This window comes from Erpetoichthys calabaricus, chromosome 2 (genome assembly GCF_900747795.2).
Source record: "Erpetoichthys calabaricus chromosome 2, fErpCal1.3, whole genome shotgun sequence".
In the NCBI taxonomy this organism is placed as follows: Eukaryota; Metazoa; Chordata; class Cladistia; order Polypteriformes; family Polypteridae; genus Erpetoichthys; species Erpetoichthys calabaricus.
The window spans coordinates 6,510,472-6,529,374 of NC_041395.2; the positions used below are offsets into that span (position 1 = coordinate 6,510,472).

Consider the following 18,903-nt stretch of genomic DNA (forward strand, 5'->3'; position numbering starts at 1 on the left):
AAAAAGTGAGAGACACGACGTTTGCTGCTCAAAGCTTTAGGTTTATTAATACTTTTAGTACAAAACAACTAAGAGTTTAATTTACAATGAAGTGTCGGAAATAAATTGATGGATGAAAGAATTATTGTGTTCTGGAGGAAATCATGTTTTGTATTGTACCATTTTAAGACGCGTCCTTTAGCATTGAGACACAATGAATCTCAATGTATCGGTCAGAAAACAATAATAATAATATACAGCTAATTTAATAAAAATAAACAAGTATGGTGCAGTACTTAACCATCTGAGTAAGGCTGTATTTGCTGAACTGACCATACAAGTCAGAACTTTGCAAAGGAAACACGCCATCACCTAATGGAAAAATAACGTCTGTCTGCAGCAAGTGCAGGAACACCACCGGCAGTTATACAAGTATTTACAATTAACGGTGTCCAAAGACAAACACAAGACAAGTAAGAATACTTTAAGGTCGTTACTCTCCATTGAGGAATGGTCAGATCTGATGGGACAGGTGAAGTGAGACGCAAAGAACAAAAAGCAAAAACAGCAACAGCATCCGTCATCCAAAGCCACCGTAGGAAGGAATTAACAGTCAAAATCTTTACACGAGGACACAATTCGACAAGGCTCCCTTCACTCCACACGTCGGAGTGCTTCACAGCTTGGTATGAACACAAGGTAAGGACATTTCAGTAATAGTCCTCCAGTTCTGCATTTTCTGATGCACCCTGGTTCTGAATCTGTTGCTGTTTTCTATACAAATCTGCAACCTGAAATGGAAAAACAGACATCAGTGTTAGAAATGCCACATAATACACTAGAGAGCCCTGCTGATCAGATAAAAAAGATAATATAAATAAATATATAAATAAATAAAATAAGATCGGAGTACTGCCACATGCAAAAGTTCACTGATGACACTGCTGTCGTGGGCTGCATCAGGAGTGGACAGGAGGAGGAGTATAGGAACCTAATTAAGGACTTTGTTAAATGGTGCGAATCAAACCATCTACACCTGAATACCAGCAAAACCAAGGAGCCGGTGGTGGATTTTAGGAGGCCAAGACCCCTCATGGACCCCATGATCATCAGAGGTGACTGTGTGCAGACCTATAAATACCTGGGAGTGCAGCTGGATGATAAATTAGACTGGACTGCCAATACTGATGCTCTGTGCAAGAAAGGACAGAGCCGGTTATACTTCCTTAGAAGGCTGGCGTCCTTCAACATCTGCAATAAGATGCTGCAGATGTTCTATCAGACGGTTGTGGTGAGCGCCCTCTTCTACGCGGTGGTGTGCTGGGGAGGCAGCATTAAGAAGAGGGACGCCTCACGCCTTGACAAACTGGTGAGGAAGGCAGGCTCTATTGTTGGCACGGAGCTGGACAGTTTGACATCTGTGGCAGAGCGACGGGCACTGAGCAGACTCCTGTCAATCATGGAGAATCCACTGCATCCACTAAACAGGATCATCTCCAGACAGAGGAGCAGCTTCAGCGACAGACTGAGGAGATCGTTCCTCCATCACACTATGTGACTCTTCAGTTCCACCCGGGGGGGGGGGGGGGGGGGGGGGGGGGGGGGTAAACGTTAACATTATATAAAGTTATTGTCTGTATTCCTGCATTATTATCAATCTTTAATTTAATATTGTTTTTTGTATCAGTAAGGTGCTGCTGGAGTAAGTGAATTTCCCTTGGGATTAATAAAGTATCTATCTATCTATCTATCTATCTATCTATCTATCTATCTATCTATCTATCTATCTATCTATCTATCTATCTATCTATCTATCTATCTATCTATCATATTCACATCCAAATGTTAAATATGACAGAATATTCAGATATAAACCTCCTCAGCTTTCACCCCGAGACTCTCGGATTAACCCCAAATATCTCTCTGGATTTAGCCATTATAGTCCATTGGACTAGGGCTGATTGAAAAGTAAAGAGACTGATCCTATCATGGAGGAAGACATGGGAATGCAGTGCAGCTGTTTGTATACAGCATACTGTACATCAGAGCCAGACTTAGAAAGTTAAAGCTGTCAGTTAGCGTTTGCTTAACTTGAATAGAATATCATTACTTTCATAGTTGTAGACAATGGTAAGGCCTTCTCCCCTGTAAGTTAGTAAGAGACTGAACCTTCTTACTATAATTAAGATTCAGTGAGTTAATTGAGTCAGTTGTTGTTTGGAGCAGGTCCCAGTACTCAGGGACTTAAAAGACCCATTTCCAGCATACAAATGGTTCTTAAATTCTGTTCTTAAATGGTTCAGAAATGTTTAGAAGTGATTTGTAATGATTAGAAATGAAATAAGATTTAAGATTTGAACATTTGCTTTATCAATGTTCTCTTTTTTGGGTGAACTGTTTTACTTTGAATTTTCACTAAAGCTTTTAAAACAAAGATATTTTGTCTGTGGAATCATTTTGACGTGTCAGGCTCTTGCTGAATCCCATTTTGTATGCTTGAGCTGCTGAACTTTGGTAAGTTTGGGAAAACGCAGCTACAATGTGTGAACCTGCATTCTGTTGCAGTGAGCAGAAGCACCTCGTATGTGTTGTCATGGTGGATGAAGAAGACATACCTGTGAGAGTACGGCAGAGGTGTGAGACTTTTGCTTTAAGCTTGGGAAGAGCGGGATTACGACACCAACTCAAAAAACAACTACGTGGAAAGACGAAGAGAAAAATGGCACAGCCACATCGCTAAAAGTGATGCCGTAAAACAATCAGTTATTTATCTTTGAAGTGTTTTTGAAACGTAAAAAAAAAATGTATTCAATGTGAAGGACGTTACTTTGAAAAAGCCTGTGGAATCATCAGACTCTGAATAAAAAAAAAAAATCAGACTCATTACTTTTCAATTAGTCCTCATAGTACTAGGGTGTTGTACCATGTTAGTCATTATGAATGTAGTGAAAAGTCAAGCAAAATGACGCCTTTTATTGGCTAACTAAAAAGATTACAATATGCAAGCTTTTGAGTCAACTCAGGCCCCTTCTTCAGGCAAAGGGGCCTGAGTTGCCTCGAAAATGAGTCATCATAGAAAGCCTGAATAACGCTCGGGACCGTAATCTGCTGCCATCTAGTGGCTAAAATAACATTAATACAATCAGGACTACAGTGATCCCTCCTCGACCGCAGGGGTTGCTTTCCAGAACCCCCCGCAAAAGGTGAAAATCCATGTTTATATGGTTATTTTTATATATTTTAAGCCCTTATAAACTCTCCCACACTCTTATAAACATTTCACGCACAGTTATACAGCATAAACCCTTTATATTCTCTTAGACAGTAGGTAAGATTCGTTGAAATTATGTATGTAAACACACTGTATATATTATAATTATTCCTTTAGTATTAGTATCATATTTCTAAAATACGAACACTGCAGTCATGCGCCCCTTGCATTCTGGTAATGTTTACATTCTCAGCTGATTTCGGCTGGTAACATCCGGACTACCGCCTTATTACGTCCACTTACAACTCGTTTCGTGCCCTGGTTAAAGGACACTGCGGCCGAAGATCTTATATTCTTTTCATCCTTCTTAATATAACAAACCGTGAACTCATTGATGCCATTAGCATCTTCCGTTGGCGCTTGGGCATGGTCCCGGAAGCAGTAGCAGATCGTTTTGGAGCCATAATGAAGGGCATGACTACGCACAAAGATAAACACAAACGAGCACAAAAGTTAACTCTTTAAAACAGCAAAACACGTTGATGCTGAATGAGCAAGACGAGATGCTGGCTAACGCAAAGTGGAATCGAATGCTGCTCTCCGTCGCTGAGCCAATCAGCACCCAGGAACTTAACATCATGCTCTGATTGGGTAACTTCTCAGCCATCCGCCAATAGTGTCCCTTGTATGAAATCAACTGGGCAAACCAACTGAGGAAGCATGTGTCAGAAATAAAAAGACCCATTGTCCGTAGAAATCCGCGAACCAGTGAAAAATCTGCAATATATATTTAGATATGCTTACATTTAAAATCCATGACAGAGTGAAGCCACGAAAGTCGAAGAGCAATATAGCGAGGGATTACTGTATTTCTATGCGTCTCGCCACTCTAAAGTAACTCATCAATATTCATAAGTGGAGTGGAACTTTCCAACAAAACACAATGGAGTGTAAACCAGAAGCTGTAAATCCAGTTTTAGAACAAACTGAAACTATTTAGTGTCGGCCAGGAAACCATTAGTTGAATGAAGTGATAGCGATGACAATGTGAATTGGTCATCAGACGTTGACACGGATAGTGAAACTGCTGTGATAAGACTGGTGAATTTGGTCACCTTAAGATTCATGATAGTGCAAGGTAGTGCATGGCAAAAAGGCAAAATGGTTGCGATCAAGTACAGAGACAAGAAAGAGGTTGGCCCCCTAAGCACTGTTCACAAAGCGACAAAAGTCATTCACATCGGGGACATGTGGAAGTGACTAAGTCTTGTACTGCAGTTGCCGATAATAACACAAGGGGCAGATCAAGCGGGTCGTATCATGTACTGACATTCTACCCTTTCGTGTACAAGCAACAGAAAAGTGCATTAAAAAAAACGCATTGACTGTACCAATCGTGACGTTGGGCTATGTGTTGGGGACTGTCTCAAAAACACACCAAATGAAGGACAGGTACTAAATCTGCATCAGTACAGCAGTTGGACTTCTTTTTGCTCTCAAAATTAAAATTGAGACTGAAGGAAATGAGACCTTCTACAGTGGAAGAAACTCCTGGGAAGATCACAGAAGCTTCTAGACATGGTAACAAAAGAGGAGTACAAGAATTGGGCCTGGGAACGGAAGAAGCGCTGGGCCAAAGGTATTGTGTTTTAAGGAGAGTATTATGAAAGTGACTAAAATGAAATTGGTTTACATTTTATAATATTTTTTAATAATCCTTGAAGATAGTAGGTAATATCTGAAATCATTAGATTATCTACAGCCCATAAAAGAAGTTGACAAAACTACAAGCTATGCAGCGCACGATAACGATAGCACAGTCAGCCACAGATCACTATCAGGCAAGTTTTCGGTGAAACCCTAATGGTGTCTTTTTCAGATGCTGCTTCAGAGTCATCAGGCTGTGATGGGTGTGAGAAAATAATTTAAAGGTAACAATAGTTAAGTATTTTGGTTTGCAGTGCTCATTGAAATATATAACCATCTGTTTAGAAATGTCATGAAGAGAACTATGGAAATGGTTAAGTGGATAAAAGACAAGAATGTACTGGGAGGAGAGCTAAGGTCATACACACAATGTATGTACCAGGAGATGATGAAGAGATCAGCAGTCAAATCCTGTAAACAACAAGACTGGACAGTTGTCACATACACAGAGATTTCTAGGGTAACAGCTCAACCCAAGAGATTTTGGAGTGTAGCAGGATAGACTTGGAAAAGTAATTGTAAACCAACGAACCAATCAGAGTAAGTATCAGGTGATGTGTATGCATTAATCAGCATTGTTATGGAAATTAAGTTGTTTATAAAATGTACCTCTGCTCTTATTTCTTTGATCATTCATAACAGACTATGGTGATGATGAATGCTCTTTCTTCAGTATTTACTGAGGAGCAATAAAAGACACAATGGACAAGTCTCTTCCTGCCTGGTTCCGGACTCAAAGATGTCCTACTTGAGGACAAGATTTCTTTCTTTAATTATATTTCCAATTTAATTTGGTTTGGTTTGGTTTACAGTGATCCCCCGCTATATCACGCTTCGACTTTCGTGGCTTCACTCTATCGCGATTTTTTCTCATACACGCTTACATCACTATGCATGCGCTTTCTGAGAACTTTTATCTAAGCCACACGATGGCTCCTAAACATGCTGCTTTTTCTAAGCCTTCTGACAATGAAACTAAGCGCTGGAGGAAGATGCTTACTATCCAGGAGAAGGTGAAACTCTTGGATATGATCAAAGATGGCAAAACCCTACAAAAGCGTGCTCACGCATATAAAAAGACAACGCCAGCAACTGCCTATCAAGATGTTCTTCAGCCGCGCACCCAGACACCCACTGCCTACTCCTAGTACTCCTTCAGCGGAAGAAGACAACGACGCACCTGCTGAAGATACTGCACCACCTGAAGACTCTCCTACTGAGCTCGTGCCTTCTTAGGTTAGTGGTTGTGTGTAAGAACTGTGTGTGTGTATAATTAAATGTACAGTATAATAATCTACTATATAAAAGCGGTCGGGATTGTCCTTCCGTCCCGTGAGTGCAAAGCGTAACGGTATTCCGCTTATCACAAACTTACTACTTGCTGCTTGCGGTATGAAGCGACGCGATGTGAGCAGAGTTCTGGTGCTCCCATCGTTCCCTTGCTTTTGTGCGCGATGCTCTGGAAAAATAGACAAAATTATGTCTCTGGAAATAATTAATGTTGATGGAGTACAAATGCCACACCGCGTAGTAAATATCAGGGGAGATGGTGCTTGCTTATTCTCATCTATAGCTTATTTAGTGCATGAAACTCTATCTTTAGCGGTACAGATTTGGGCTGACATTGTACGACTTTGGACAGGCACTCGAGGGGATGTTATGAACGGGCACTTTGATGTTCTTATTCCCTACACTTACATGCCTGATGTACACATGGAGCGCACACAAATGGAGGATAAAAGTCGGCCGCCTTAAAAGGCGGGTGAGCCTAGTAATAATATGATATTTGTAACGTCTAATATGTCTTATTTTCTCTTATTTTGTCCAATATATTGGGTAATACGAGTGTAATGGTGACTAAAGGGTGTTATTTCATGTCTAGAGGGCTCTAATAATGTTAAAAAACGTATTTAGAAGGTCGTAAACAGGTTTTCTATACTCTAACTGCGAAAATATTCGATTTATAAATAAAGAATCCTACTTCGCGAAGATTCTTTTATCACGGTAGAGTCTGGAACTGATTAACCGTGATAAACGAGGGTTCACTGTATTTGTCATATATAGGTTAACACAGGGTCAACATACAATGAAATGTGTATGACGAGAAAAACAAGTCACTCAGCCTAGATCCAATAAAGCTAAAAAATAATTAAAAAAAATTACAAGTTAAAAATAGACTAGCCATATAAAATAAAATGTGTATGTTTTAAAAGAAGTTATAGAGCAATATGAGTTGAATGAGCAGCAAGTACAAATGACAGTTATTGCACAGATAATGTTTTAGAAGTGCAGATGCATGTTCCAGTCAGTATTCCGAGTGTGTGCAGGTACAGCTTGTGTGTGAGTAGTGCAATGTAGGTGTAATGTAAGTGTAAGTAAGTGTTTAGGTGTTGCTGTTGAGAAGTCGAATGGCCTGGTGGTAAAAACTGTTCTTAAGTCTTGTAGTCCGAGCAGCCAGACTCCTGTATCGTCTGCCAGACGGTAACAAGGAGAACAGCTGGTGTGATGGATGGCTGTGTTCCTTTATGATGCTACTTGTCTTACGCAAGCACCGATGAAGGTAAATATCTTCAAAGGCAGGGAGACTCTTGCCCGTGATGTGCTCTGCTGCCTTCTACGTTTAAATTTATTTCTTCTACAGCTTTACATTGTCTGCAGATAACTATATTGTCCTGTGAAGTGAAACGTTCCCAAACCACTTACCCTTTCTGACGCTTTCAGCTGGGACTCTTGTAACCTTTCTGCCATTTCCCCGATTACACAAGAGGGTACATTTTCACCGGGGACTTTTTGTTTTTTCCCGGGTGAGTTAATTAATTGCTTGTTAAAACCACCAGCTGACATAAAACCAAAAAAAAGAAGCCTACAAATAGTGTAATAATAAAATATATTTTAACATTAGAATCCCTGAAGCCAAGTGTCCTTTGTTGAAAGTGTTGATTTGATATTTGGACTTCAGTCTTCACACATATTACACTTCACGTTAGCATTTTGCCAATTATTAGTTGTGGCAGACGGCTGGGAGCCTTGGCTGGTGACGCCTCGATAATGGAAGGACCAGGGAAGAGGACATATTCACAACAATACCTCCCCCCAAGACGCAAGAGGGCAGCCTCCCTGGACTGCATCAGGGCCACAGGCTTGAAGCTTGGAGGCTCAAACCCTGTTGGGGACCATGGTCACCGCCAGGGGGTACCTTACTTTCGCCACACCCGGAAGTGCTGCCGGAAGAGGATCCGGGCACATGTGGAGTACTTCTGGGGACCCTTACAGCACTTCTGCCACACTCGGGATTGCTGCTGAAGGAAGATCGGAGTGCACTATAAAAGAGGCCACTTCACTCCATGCCAAGAGCTGGAGTCAGGAGGTGGTGGACAGAGGTTGTGTGGAGGAGTGTAGGCGGTAAAGATAGGAAGAAAAAAGGGGGGGGGGGAACTAAGGTTATTGGTGGTGATGGCTGCACTGTGGGCTAAGAAAAAGAAAAGGGTGTATTTTAAACTTGTGTCTTTGTGCCTGTGTGTGTCTGGGGCCGATACACCACATAGTAGAACATGAAAAACGTTTCTGTTCTAGTTATGTGTTCAGCATTTCTTGCTTCTCATATCCTGTCATCCTACACTTACGCAGACTGTAGACACAGAACTCACATGAAATGTATGTGTCCCAAATAACGATAGATTATTTACTGTGTACAACTCCAGGCACCTTACATCACGATAAACAGACTTGAGCTGGGAGAACTTGAGCTCCGTCTTTTGGGGGTGGGGTTCATGGGATAGCAGGCCGTCTGCTGCCACTGCTGCTCGACACATTTGCAAAACTAATGAGGAGGTCCGAGGGAATTTAAGGTGGCCCAGGATTACGAGTGTTTTTGTAGGCATCAACGGATTCTAGTGTTAAGGCACCAGAAAATGTACACCTGAAGACAATAAGGAGATGGAATCAATACAACGGTGATGTCCAACCCTGACACTTTCCTACCTGGCTGCCCACTAAGAGGGTGTCACCAGCAAGGACAATGCAGTCCATTAGAATAGTTTGGCTACAAAGATACCTAGCAACACATGACCACCATAAACAGAAATGAAAACCACATGAAGACATCAAAACACGCCTGAAACACCAACACACTGCTGTAATAATGGATGACACAAATGTTTAGGTCACACATTCTAAGAACGTCGCTCACACATTTTACATGGTCGCTTGCTAAAAGATGGGACTATCAAAACTTAAATAAAAATTAAAATTGTTGAGCAGATTTAAGTTTCAAAGAAAGTTGTGCTACATGAAACAGTCTATGCTATCATTTCTCTGTCACTTTAACCAAAGTGAACCTAAGTAGAACATTGAAGAAACGGTGTTAGGGGGTTTAAAGCAGAATGGCTGACGACTGAGTGTTTTGTTAAAACCACTTAGCACTGGGCAGTGTGAGCTTCTGAGAGGAATTTTTTTTACAAAATACGTTTGAAAGCAGGATTTTTTAACAAAATGGATTTCAGGGAAAGAATAGACCGACCGTAAAGGGGAACTTCTGAATTAAGAGTAGAAAACTCATATGGATTCAGTCCCAAAACATCTGAACAACCTGGACGACAGCAGGCCATTCAGCCCAACAAAGCTCACCAGTCCTAGCCACGTAATTCTTCCAAAATTACATCAAGTCTATCAATCAAAAGACTTGTTTAAAAATAAATAAATAAATAAATTACCAAAATCTAAACAAGAACATGAAGACAGAAAAGAACTTGTGCGGCGAAAATAAGTGACAGCTGACAAAGTTTTAATAGGTTACACTTTGCTGGCTGAGAAAATAAATTCTTCGATGTTGATGATCCAGGATATTCACGACCAAGTTGTCAAATACATGAAAATGACGGATAGATGGCGAAGTAAAAATGATGCCTTTCAATTCATGGTGTGTATAAATTCAACAATCAAAACCGACAAATTAGATTAAATTAGAAAATCTGCTTACCGCAGTTTGAGAGTTGATGAATCAACTGACATAAAAATTTACATTTTTGAAACTTACGTATTAAATGAAAGTGAATCAATTCACAAAACTGTGCTTGCTGGTATAATAAAATTCCCAGCCTGTGCCAGTTTATCTGCTCTTGGGTTTATGTGAATTTCCCCTTGGGATTAAAAAAAGTATCTATCTATCTATCTATCTATCTATCTATCTATCTATCTATCTATCTATCTATCTATCTATCTATCTATCTATCTATCTATCTATCTATCTATCTATCTATTATATAGTGCCTTTCACTCTATCTATCTATCTATCTATCTATTCATTCATTGGTTTTACAGGTGCTGGTCATAAAATTAGAATATCATGACAAAGTTGATTTATTTCAGTAATTCCATTCAAAAAGTGAAACTTGTATATTAGATTCATTCATTACACACAGACTGATGTATTTCAAATGTTTATTTATTTTAATGTTGATGATTATAACTGACAACTAATGAAAGTCCCAAATTCAGTATCTCGGAAAATTAGAATATCAATTAAGACCAATGCAAAAAAAAAGGATTTTTTAGAAATGTTGGCCAACTGAAAGGTATGAACATGAAAAGTATGAGCATGTACAGCACTCAATATTTAGTTGGGGCTCCTTTGGCCTGGATTATTGCAGCAATGCGGTGTGGCATGGAGTCGATCAGTCTGTGGCACTGCTCAGGTGTTAGGAGAGCCCATGTTGCTCTGATAGTGGCCTTCAGCTCTTCTGAATTGTTGGGTCTGGCGTATTGCATCTTCCTCTTCACAATACCCCATAGATTTTCTATGGGGTTAAGGTCAGGCGAGTTTGCTGGCCAATCAAGAACAGGGATACCATGGTCCTTAAACCAGGTACTGGTAGCTTTGGCACTGTGTGCAGGTGCCAGGTCCTGTTGGAAAATAAAATCTGCATCTCCATAAAGTTCCTCAGCAGCAGGAAGCATGAAGTGCTCTAAAACTTCCTGGTAGACGGCTGCGTTGACCTTGGACCTCAGAAAACACAATGGACCAACACCAGCAGATGACATGGCACCCCAAACCATCACTGACTGTGGAAACTTTACACTGGACCTCACGCAACGTGGATTCTGTGCCTCTCCTCTCTTCCTCCAGACTCTGGGACCTTGATTTCCAAAGGAAATGCAAAATTTACTTTCATCAGAGAACATAACTTTGGACCACTCAGCAGCAGTCCAGTCCTTTTTGCCTTTAGCCCAGGCGAGACGCTTCTGACGCTGTCTCTTGTTCAAGAGTGGCTTGACACAAGGAATGCGACAGCTGAAACCCATGTCTTGCATACGTCTGTGTGTGGTGGTTCTTGAAGCACTGACTCCAGCTGCAGTCCACTCTTTGTGAATCTCCCCCACATTTTTGAATGGGTTTTGTTTCCCAATCCTCTCCAGGGTGCAGTTATCCCTATTGCTTATACACTTTTTTCTACCACATCTTGTCCTTCCCTTCGCCTCTCTATTAATGTGCTTGGACACAGAGCTCTGTGAACAGCCAGCCTCTTTAGCAATGACCTTTTGTGTCTCGCCCTCCTTGTGCAAGGTGTCAATGGTCGTCTTTTGGACAACTGTCAAGTCAGCAGTCTTCCCCATGATTGTGTAGCCTACAGAACTAGACTGAGAGACCATTTAAAGGCTTTTGCAGATGTTTGGAGTTAATTAGCTGATTAGAGTGTGGCACCAGGTGTCTTCAACATTGAACCTTTTCACAATATTCTAATTTTCCGAGATACTGAATTTGGGACTTTCATTAGTTGTCAGTTATAATCATCAAAATTAAAAGAAATAAACATTTGAAATACATCAGTCTGTGTGTAATGAATGAATCTAATATACAAGTTTCACTTTTTGAATGGAATTACTGAAATAAATCAACTTTGTCATGATATTCTAATTTTTTGACCAGCACCTGTATATGGTGTCAAGCGTGCGTGTCAGTTCACCTCTTCTGAGTTTTGTACTTCCACCGCAGGTCGAGAGGGGGTGCTGGTGCTAACATTATCCTCTTTAATTCCCTCCACAATGCCGAGAAGGTGCTCAGTGAGGTCAGTTGACCCCGTCCCTTCCGGTCCCGTCGCTACATATCCTGCAGTTCCCGGAAGGAGGCGTCACTCATTATGAGAATGCACCACAAGACGCTGCTCCTTCCTTTCTGCCAAGAAAGGTTCCTGAAACAAGGACCCAGATTTTTTGTTTGTTCAGTGCCATTGAGCACACAGTTTGTTTGATCTTTTGTTTCAATTAAACAGGAACAACTTGTGGATCTGCAGTTCCTTCGAATGACCACAAGGGGAGACAATTTCAACTTAAACCGGACGGTGATGTTGACCTCGGACAGCACAACAGTCCCGCCAATGAAAAGGTGTAGCTGCTCTTTTGCACCCATCCATTCCAGGATTATCAGAGCAACGTTGTGTGGCATACTGAGAGGACTTGAATAGAGATGATGCTTGGATGGACAGTCCCCAATGAGTGACACTGAGATTTTGTTAAGGACTATTTACACCAGGTCAGATTTTAAGAAGTCAAAATTTGTAGGTCTTGTCAAAGCTGCAGAGGTGGATGTGATTGCGTTTAAACCACTAAACGATTTCTAAGATACCAATTAAGGACTGTGGCATACGGCCAGGGAAGCTGCCACGCTGGAAGGACCTGAGGAGGGAGCATATCCAGAGCAGTACATCCCCCGGAGCGCTAGGTGGCAGCCCCCATGGGTCGCAGCAGTGCCTCGAACTCCCACAGGGCTCCATGGTAGTCTGGTACAGCCCTGTTGGGATCTGTGGGCACTGCAGCTACTGCTGAGCCCTGGAGTGCAGCTCTTCCGCCACACCCTGAAGTACTGCCGGAAATGCATCAACAAGCTCCTGGAGCACTGCTGGGTGCCTTATAAAAGGAGCTACTCGGGGAGCCGGAGTCGGAAGGAGGGAGACGAAGCTAGCTAGGAGGAGTGGAGGTGGAAAGAAAGACAAAGAGAAGAAGAAGAGTATTGTATTGTGCTGTGCTTAGTGAACTGTGTTGTACCGGTGGGAAACGGGTGAAAGCGTTTCCCATGAGGGACGAAGAAATAAATAAAAGGTTGCATTTGTGCCTCCTGCGTCTGTCTGTGTCAGGTTTGGGGCAGCTGTACGCCACCTTAGGCTTCACGGGACAAATGAGAAACTGGAGCTGAAGGGAAATTTCAGATGTGGTCAGATTTACTAAACAACAGCAGCACTTCAAGGAGTTAACATAACAGGCCCCAAATGCCGACTGTGACAGAAGATTTAGGGCTAATGAACAATTAAGAAACAAATCATTTAGATGGGAACATTTGGAAAACTTGATGAGAATTAAACTCAACTTTTAAGTTCTAGACAGTTGTTAATGAGCCACAGAGTTTATAACTTACGAAAGTTGGAAACTTTTTTTTTTTTTTTTAAACATTCAGTAAAATTTTGTGCAAAAATAAACTTAAAAAAAATTGTATCAGTTCAGTTAATTTTTTTCCCTCCCGATATTACAATATGAGATGTGCGTTACAGTAAATAATCATATGCATGATGTTTTTTGTGCTATATACAGAAATGCATAGATCATACTGGCGTACATGAAAAAACATTTTCACGCACCAGGGTGGCCAATCCTCAGAGGGGGAGTGTTGGTCACAGTCGTGGCAAACATTTCTGAATTTTAGATGCTGTTGTGCTTAAATTGAAGCAGCTCAGAGGAAGGCACACAACAAAGAACATAAAAGCAATCTGTTTCAGCATATGACGTGATTGTAAATGACAGTGTTAGTCAGTCCCGGCCATGACAACCAACAAAGCTGACAATAACGCTATTTCTGGGGATATGCAATCAATGACAGACAGTTACTTAGGTGTTTAAACTGAGCTCAACATGAAGACAACTCGCTGTAAACAGATGGCGGGTTATTTTGGGCGACTGACCACCATGAGACTCTGGTCAGTGCTCAGACTATTAACTGATAAACGGCCGTGTTTCCTCCTGCAGCAGAGTACAGAACATGACATGCTCAGTAACGGAGCAACAAGCTGCAGCGACCGTCATGATAATGGGGAGAAAAACAAAAAAAGCTTTCACAGGCTTATCATGAACGGATTCAAATGAAAAATGTCAGAGGTGCTATTAAAATCATTCAAAAGAGCAAATGGGGCATTATCAACAGGCACTTAACAGCATCTGCTGTGCTGGCACTGCATCAAATCCTGAGAAAACAAATTAACAAGCTTGTCACCCAAGGCAATGCCCGCCTTTAAAAGGAAAGGGGAGGTCTGAAATGGGGACAGAGTTCAGAAAGCAGTCATTTAATTAGCAGATCTGCAGCTGTTGAACAAAGGTGATGGTCTCCCGTGCAGATCTTCGGTGTTTAGTTCATTAAAGACAACACGACAGGAGCAATGAGCAGGTGCACAGAAACTTCAAGAAGATGATCAAAGAAATAATATGGGTGGTAAGGGACAGTCCCACAAGGAAAAGAAAATGGAGGAAAAAATGTACAAAAGGATCAAGGAAAGGAAGGAGAACGAGTTAGCAAAAGAGAAAATGTCATGTGACAAGAAGATATGTCCGTTTCTGCAGTTGACAATGCTACCCAGTATGAAATATGGAAAGTATACAGACCATATCACCTTCTGCACACTTTATTGTGTTGAAGACTTAAAATGAAATGGATAAATTTGCCACTTTTGTCCAACAATCTATGCTCAATAATTCATAACAATAAAGGGGGAAAAAAAAGTTCTAGAAATTTACTGCAAAAAATTCAAAACTTAAATCTATGATTCCTAGAAGTATTCAGACCTTTAATATATTACTTTGTAGAAGCCCATTTGGCAACAATTCCAGCCTCAAGTGTTCTTGGTAACACTCTACAAGCTTTGCACTCCTGCATTTGAGCAGTTCTTCCCATTCAAACTGGCAGATCATCTCAGGCTCTGTTAGTTTAAATGGGAAGCGTCTGTGAATGACCATCTTCAGGTCTCCCCACATGTTCTATGGGATTCCAGTCTGGGTTTTGGTTGGTCCACTCAAGGACAGTATGGGACTTGTCCCAAAGCCCCTCCAGCATTGTCCTGGCTGCAGCTGAGCCCCAATCAAGTTCTAGAAACATCTCAAGGAGAATCAAAGCAAACCAGATGTACCTGAACACAATTTGGAGTGTCACAGTAAAGGGTCTGAAGACTTCTAGGAAAGAGAGATTTCAGTCTTGGACTTTTTAAACATTTGCAAACCTTTCTGAAGACCTGTTTTCACTTTGACGTTACGGGTTGTGGAGTACAGACTGATGGACAAAAATGGCAAATGTATTTATTTAAAATGAAAGCTACACCATAATAAACTGTGCAGAAAGTGATGGGGTATGTTTACTTTTTGAATCCAGTATACATCAGACACTACTTGAGTAATTTTACTCAAAAACAAAAAAAAGATACATTCATCAATTTATAATGCAACTGTGCCAAATTCTTTCGGATTAACTGGTTAATTTCTCAGTTACTAGATTCGCAGATCTTCATCCTGACAGCCAGACAGAGGAGGACAACTCATGTGTGGGGATGCCTAACACATATACAGTCATATGAAAAAGTTTGGGTCCCCCTCTCAGCCTGCATAATAACTGACTCTCAACACAAAAGATAACAGTGGTATGTCTTTCATTTCCTAGGAACATCTCAGTCCTGGGGTGTTGTCTGAACAAAGATTTTTAGTGACGCAGTATTTAGTTGTATGAAATGAAATCAAATGTGAGAAACTGACTGTGCACAAATGTGGGTCCCCTTGTCATTGTGCTGATTTGAATGCCTGTCACTACTCAATGCTGATTACTTGGTGTGATGAGCTCGTTAAGCCTTGAACTTCATAGACAGGTGTATCCAATCATCTATATATATAATTCACTAAGTCCATGACAAGCAAGACGCACGCACGACAGAGCCCCGCCCGCCAGCTCTAACACTCCTCCCACTTCCTTTACCTTCACATTGTTTTCCTTTTATTTCTGGTCCCGTTCAACAACTATATGGCAACATCGACTTCTCAACTGTGACTCTGGAACAACTCGGTACACGAGCTATATTAAGCGTCACCAACGAAGACTCGCTACACCGTAATGAACAAGTACTGAAAGTTATCCCTACCAACGAAGTAACTTTCACCAGCGTTGCCTCCATCGTTACAGACGATCCCGCAGATCAAGTTTCATTCCCCAAAGAATTTAACAGTCTTACTCCCACTAGCATGCCTCCGCATAAACTCAAAATTAAAATAGGTTCAGTCGTCATGCTTCTCAAAAACCTCATGCCAGCAAGAAGTCTCTGTGATGGCACTAGACTGACTGTTACCCGCATTCACCGCAATGTACTGGAGTGTAAAACTATCGCAGCTCCTACCTCACAAACTGTCCTTATTCCCTAGATATCCCTGACCCCATCAGATTCAAATTTGCCTTTTACTTTTACACATAGACAATTTCCTGTTAGATTGGCCTTTGCAATGACAATTAATAAGACACAGGGACAAACTTTCAAAACGATATGCCTGTATCTGCCAAACCCAGTTTTCAGTCACGGAGAATTGTATGTTGCTCTCTCCAGAGTTCCATTTTTTCATTCACTCACAGTCGTATCCTCAAACCCACCCCATTTGGACAACTGTCGTTCAGGAAGTGTTCATCCATCAATAAATAATAATGCGGCGTATGCTACGCCACGGGTTGGCTAGTGAGATATAAAGGTATGTAAGATGGTCAATTGCAAGTTGTGCTTCCTTCCCTTTGACTCTCCTCTGAAGAGTGACAGCATGGGGTCCTCAAAGCAACTCTCCAAAGATCTGAAAACAAAGATTGTTGAGTCTCCTGGTTTAGGGGAAGGCTACAAAAAGCCATCTCAGAGGTTTAACTGTCAGTTTCAACTGTAAGGAATGGAATCAGAAAATGGAAGGCCACAGGCGGAGTGGTGGCTCTGAGGCTAAGGATCTGTGCTGGTATCCCGAAGGTTGCCGGTTCGAATCCCCGTCACTGCTAAAAGAGATCCTACTCTGCTGGGCCCTTGAGCAAGGCCCTTAACCTGTAATTTCTCCAGGGGTGCTGTACAATGGCTGACCCTGCGCTCTGACCCCAAGGGGTATGCGAAAACTAACAAATTCCTAATACAAGAAATTGTATAAGGCGAAATAAAGAACAAAAAACAAACAAAAAAAAAAAAAAAAAACAGGCACAGTTGCTGCTAAACCCAGCAGGTCTGGCAGGCCAAGACAAATACAGGAGCGGCATATGAGCAGGATTGTGAGAATGGTGACAGACAACCTACAGATCACCTCCAAAGACCTGCAAGAACATCTTGCTGCAGATGGTGTATCTGTACACCATTCTACAATTCAAACGTCTGTATGGCAGGGTGATGAGAAAGAAGCCCTTTCTGCACTCACGCCAAAAGCAACTCTTGTTGCAACAAGCAACTCTTGTTGTATGCCAGTGCTCATTTAGACAAGCCAGATTCATTTGGGAACAAAGTGCTTTGGACTGATGAGATACAAATGGAGTTATTTGGTCAGAACAAAAAGTGCTTTGCATGGCAGAAGAAGAACACCGCATTCCAAGACAAACACCTGCTACCTACTGTCAAATTTGGTGGAGGTTCCATCATGCTGTGGGGCTGTGTGGCTAGTTCAGGGACTGGGGCCCTTGTTAAAGTCGACGGTCAGATGAATTCAATCCAATATCAACAAATTCTTCAGGATAATGTTCAAGCATCAGTCACAAAGGGTTGGATATTCCAACAAGACAATGACCCAAAGCACAGCTGGAAATCTACAAAGGCATTCATGCAGAGGGAGAAGTACAATGTTCTGGAATGGCCGTCACAGTCCCCTGACTTGAATATCATCGAAAATCTATGAGATGATTTGAAGCAGGCTGTCCAACAAAATTCAACTGAACTGGAGAGATTTTGTATGAAGAATGGTGAACAATACCTCCATCCAGAATCCAGACACTCATCAGAGGCTATAGGAGGAAAACGTCTAGAGGCTGTTAGATTTGCAAAAGGAGGCTCAACTAAGTACTGATGTCATATCTCTGTTGGGGTGCCCACATTTATGCACCTGTCTAATTTTGTGACGATGCATATTGCATATTTTCTGTTAATCCAATAAACTTAATGTCACTGCTGAAATCCTACTGTTTCCATAAGGCATGTCAGATATTAAAAGGAAGTTGCTACTTTGAAAGCTCAGCCAATGAAAAACAAAAATGCAAAGAATTAAGAGAGGGTCCCAAACTTTTTCATATGACTGTAAATCTCTTGAAAACTTGATGTTTTGATCCCATTTCCATATTTTTCCCCGACTTATTACACTCATAGCATAAAACAAAAGTTCTCTTTTAAGCTAAATATAATGGAACAAATTTGCTATAAAAACAATATGCCTCTAGCATTTTACAATGTTAATCATGGCGTCAAGTTTCATCAGATTTAGGGAGTCACCTTTGAGTTGAGATGTCCTCAAACACACAGAGAGGCACACACATCCCTCCAAATGGTCAAATCGCATTCAAGGATGATAAAGCATACTGAAAACTAAAATGAACAATCTTGACCGCTGTATATTTGGTAAAGACATTTCACTGGATAATGCAATGCGCCGATGTGACTCCCACCAAATTGTTGCATACAAATCTCTTCATTTTGTAAAGCCATTCTTTTAGGCAGAGTGCGTTGGGAAAGCGACTTCAGATACATCAAACTTTAATGACAAAAATACCATCTGTCAAAAAAAGTAACTAAATAAATAAATCAAAATTCAGCTTTTGTATCAACTACCGACCTGTGATCCAGAAGTAGCCTCTTCTGGTTTCTTGTCATCTCGAATCCTTAGAAATCGGGGAAAACGGAGAGAAATGCCTTTATCTGGGTCAACCTGCAAATTCAGCATAAACGTGTGACAGATTTGTGACATACAGACAACGAGGGTATTGGATTTCATTG

At 41.2% G+C, this 18,903-nt stretch overlaps 1 protein-coding gene across 1 annotated transcript in view; it reads right to left on the reverse strand.

Moving 5' to 3' along the window:
• Positions 1-20: 20 nt before the first annotated feature.
• lig1 (ligase I, DNA, ATP-dependent) overlaps positions 21-18,903 on the reverse strand; it is a 103,695-nt gene continuing 84,812 nt past the window's right edge. The window contains exons 25-26 of the mRNA XM_051923603.1: positions 18,743-18,835; positions 21-770 (exon numbers count right to left, since the gene is read on the reverse strand). Of these exons, the coding sequence (XP_051779563.1) occupies positions 690-770; positions 18,743-18,835 (174 nt within the window). The 3' untranslated portion in view covers positions 21-689. The remainder of the gene's footprint in view (positions 771-18,742; positions 18,836-18,903) is intronic.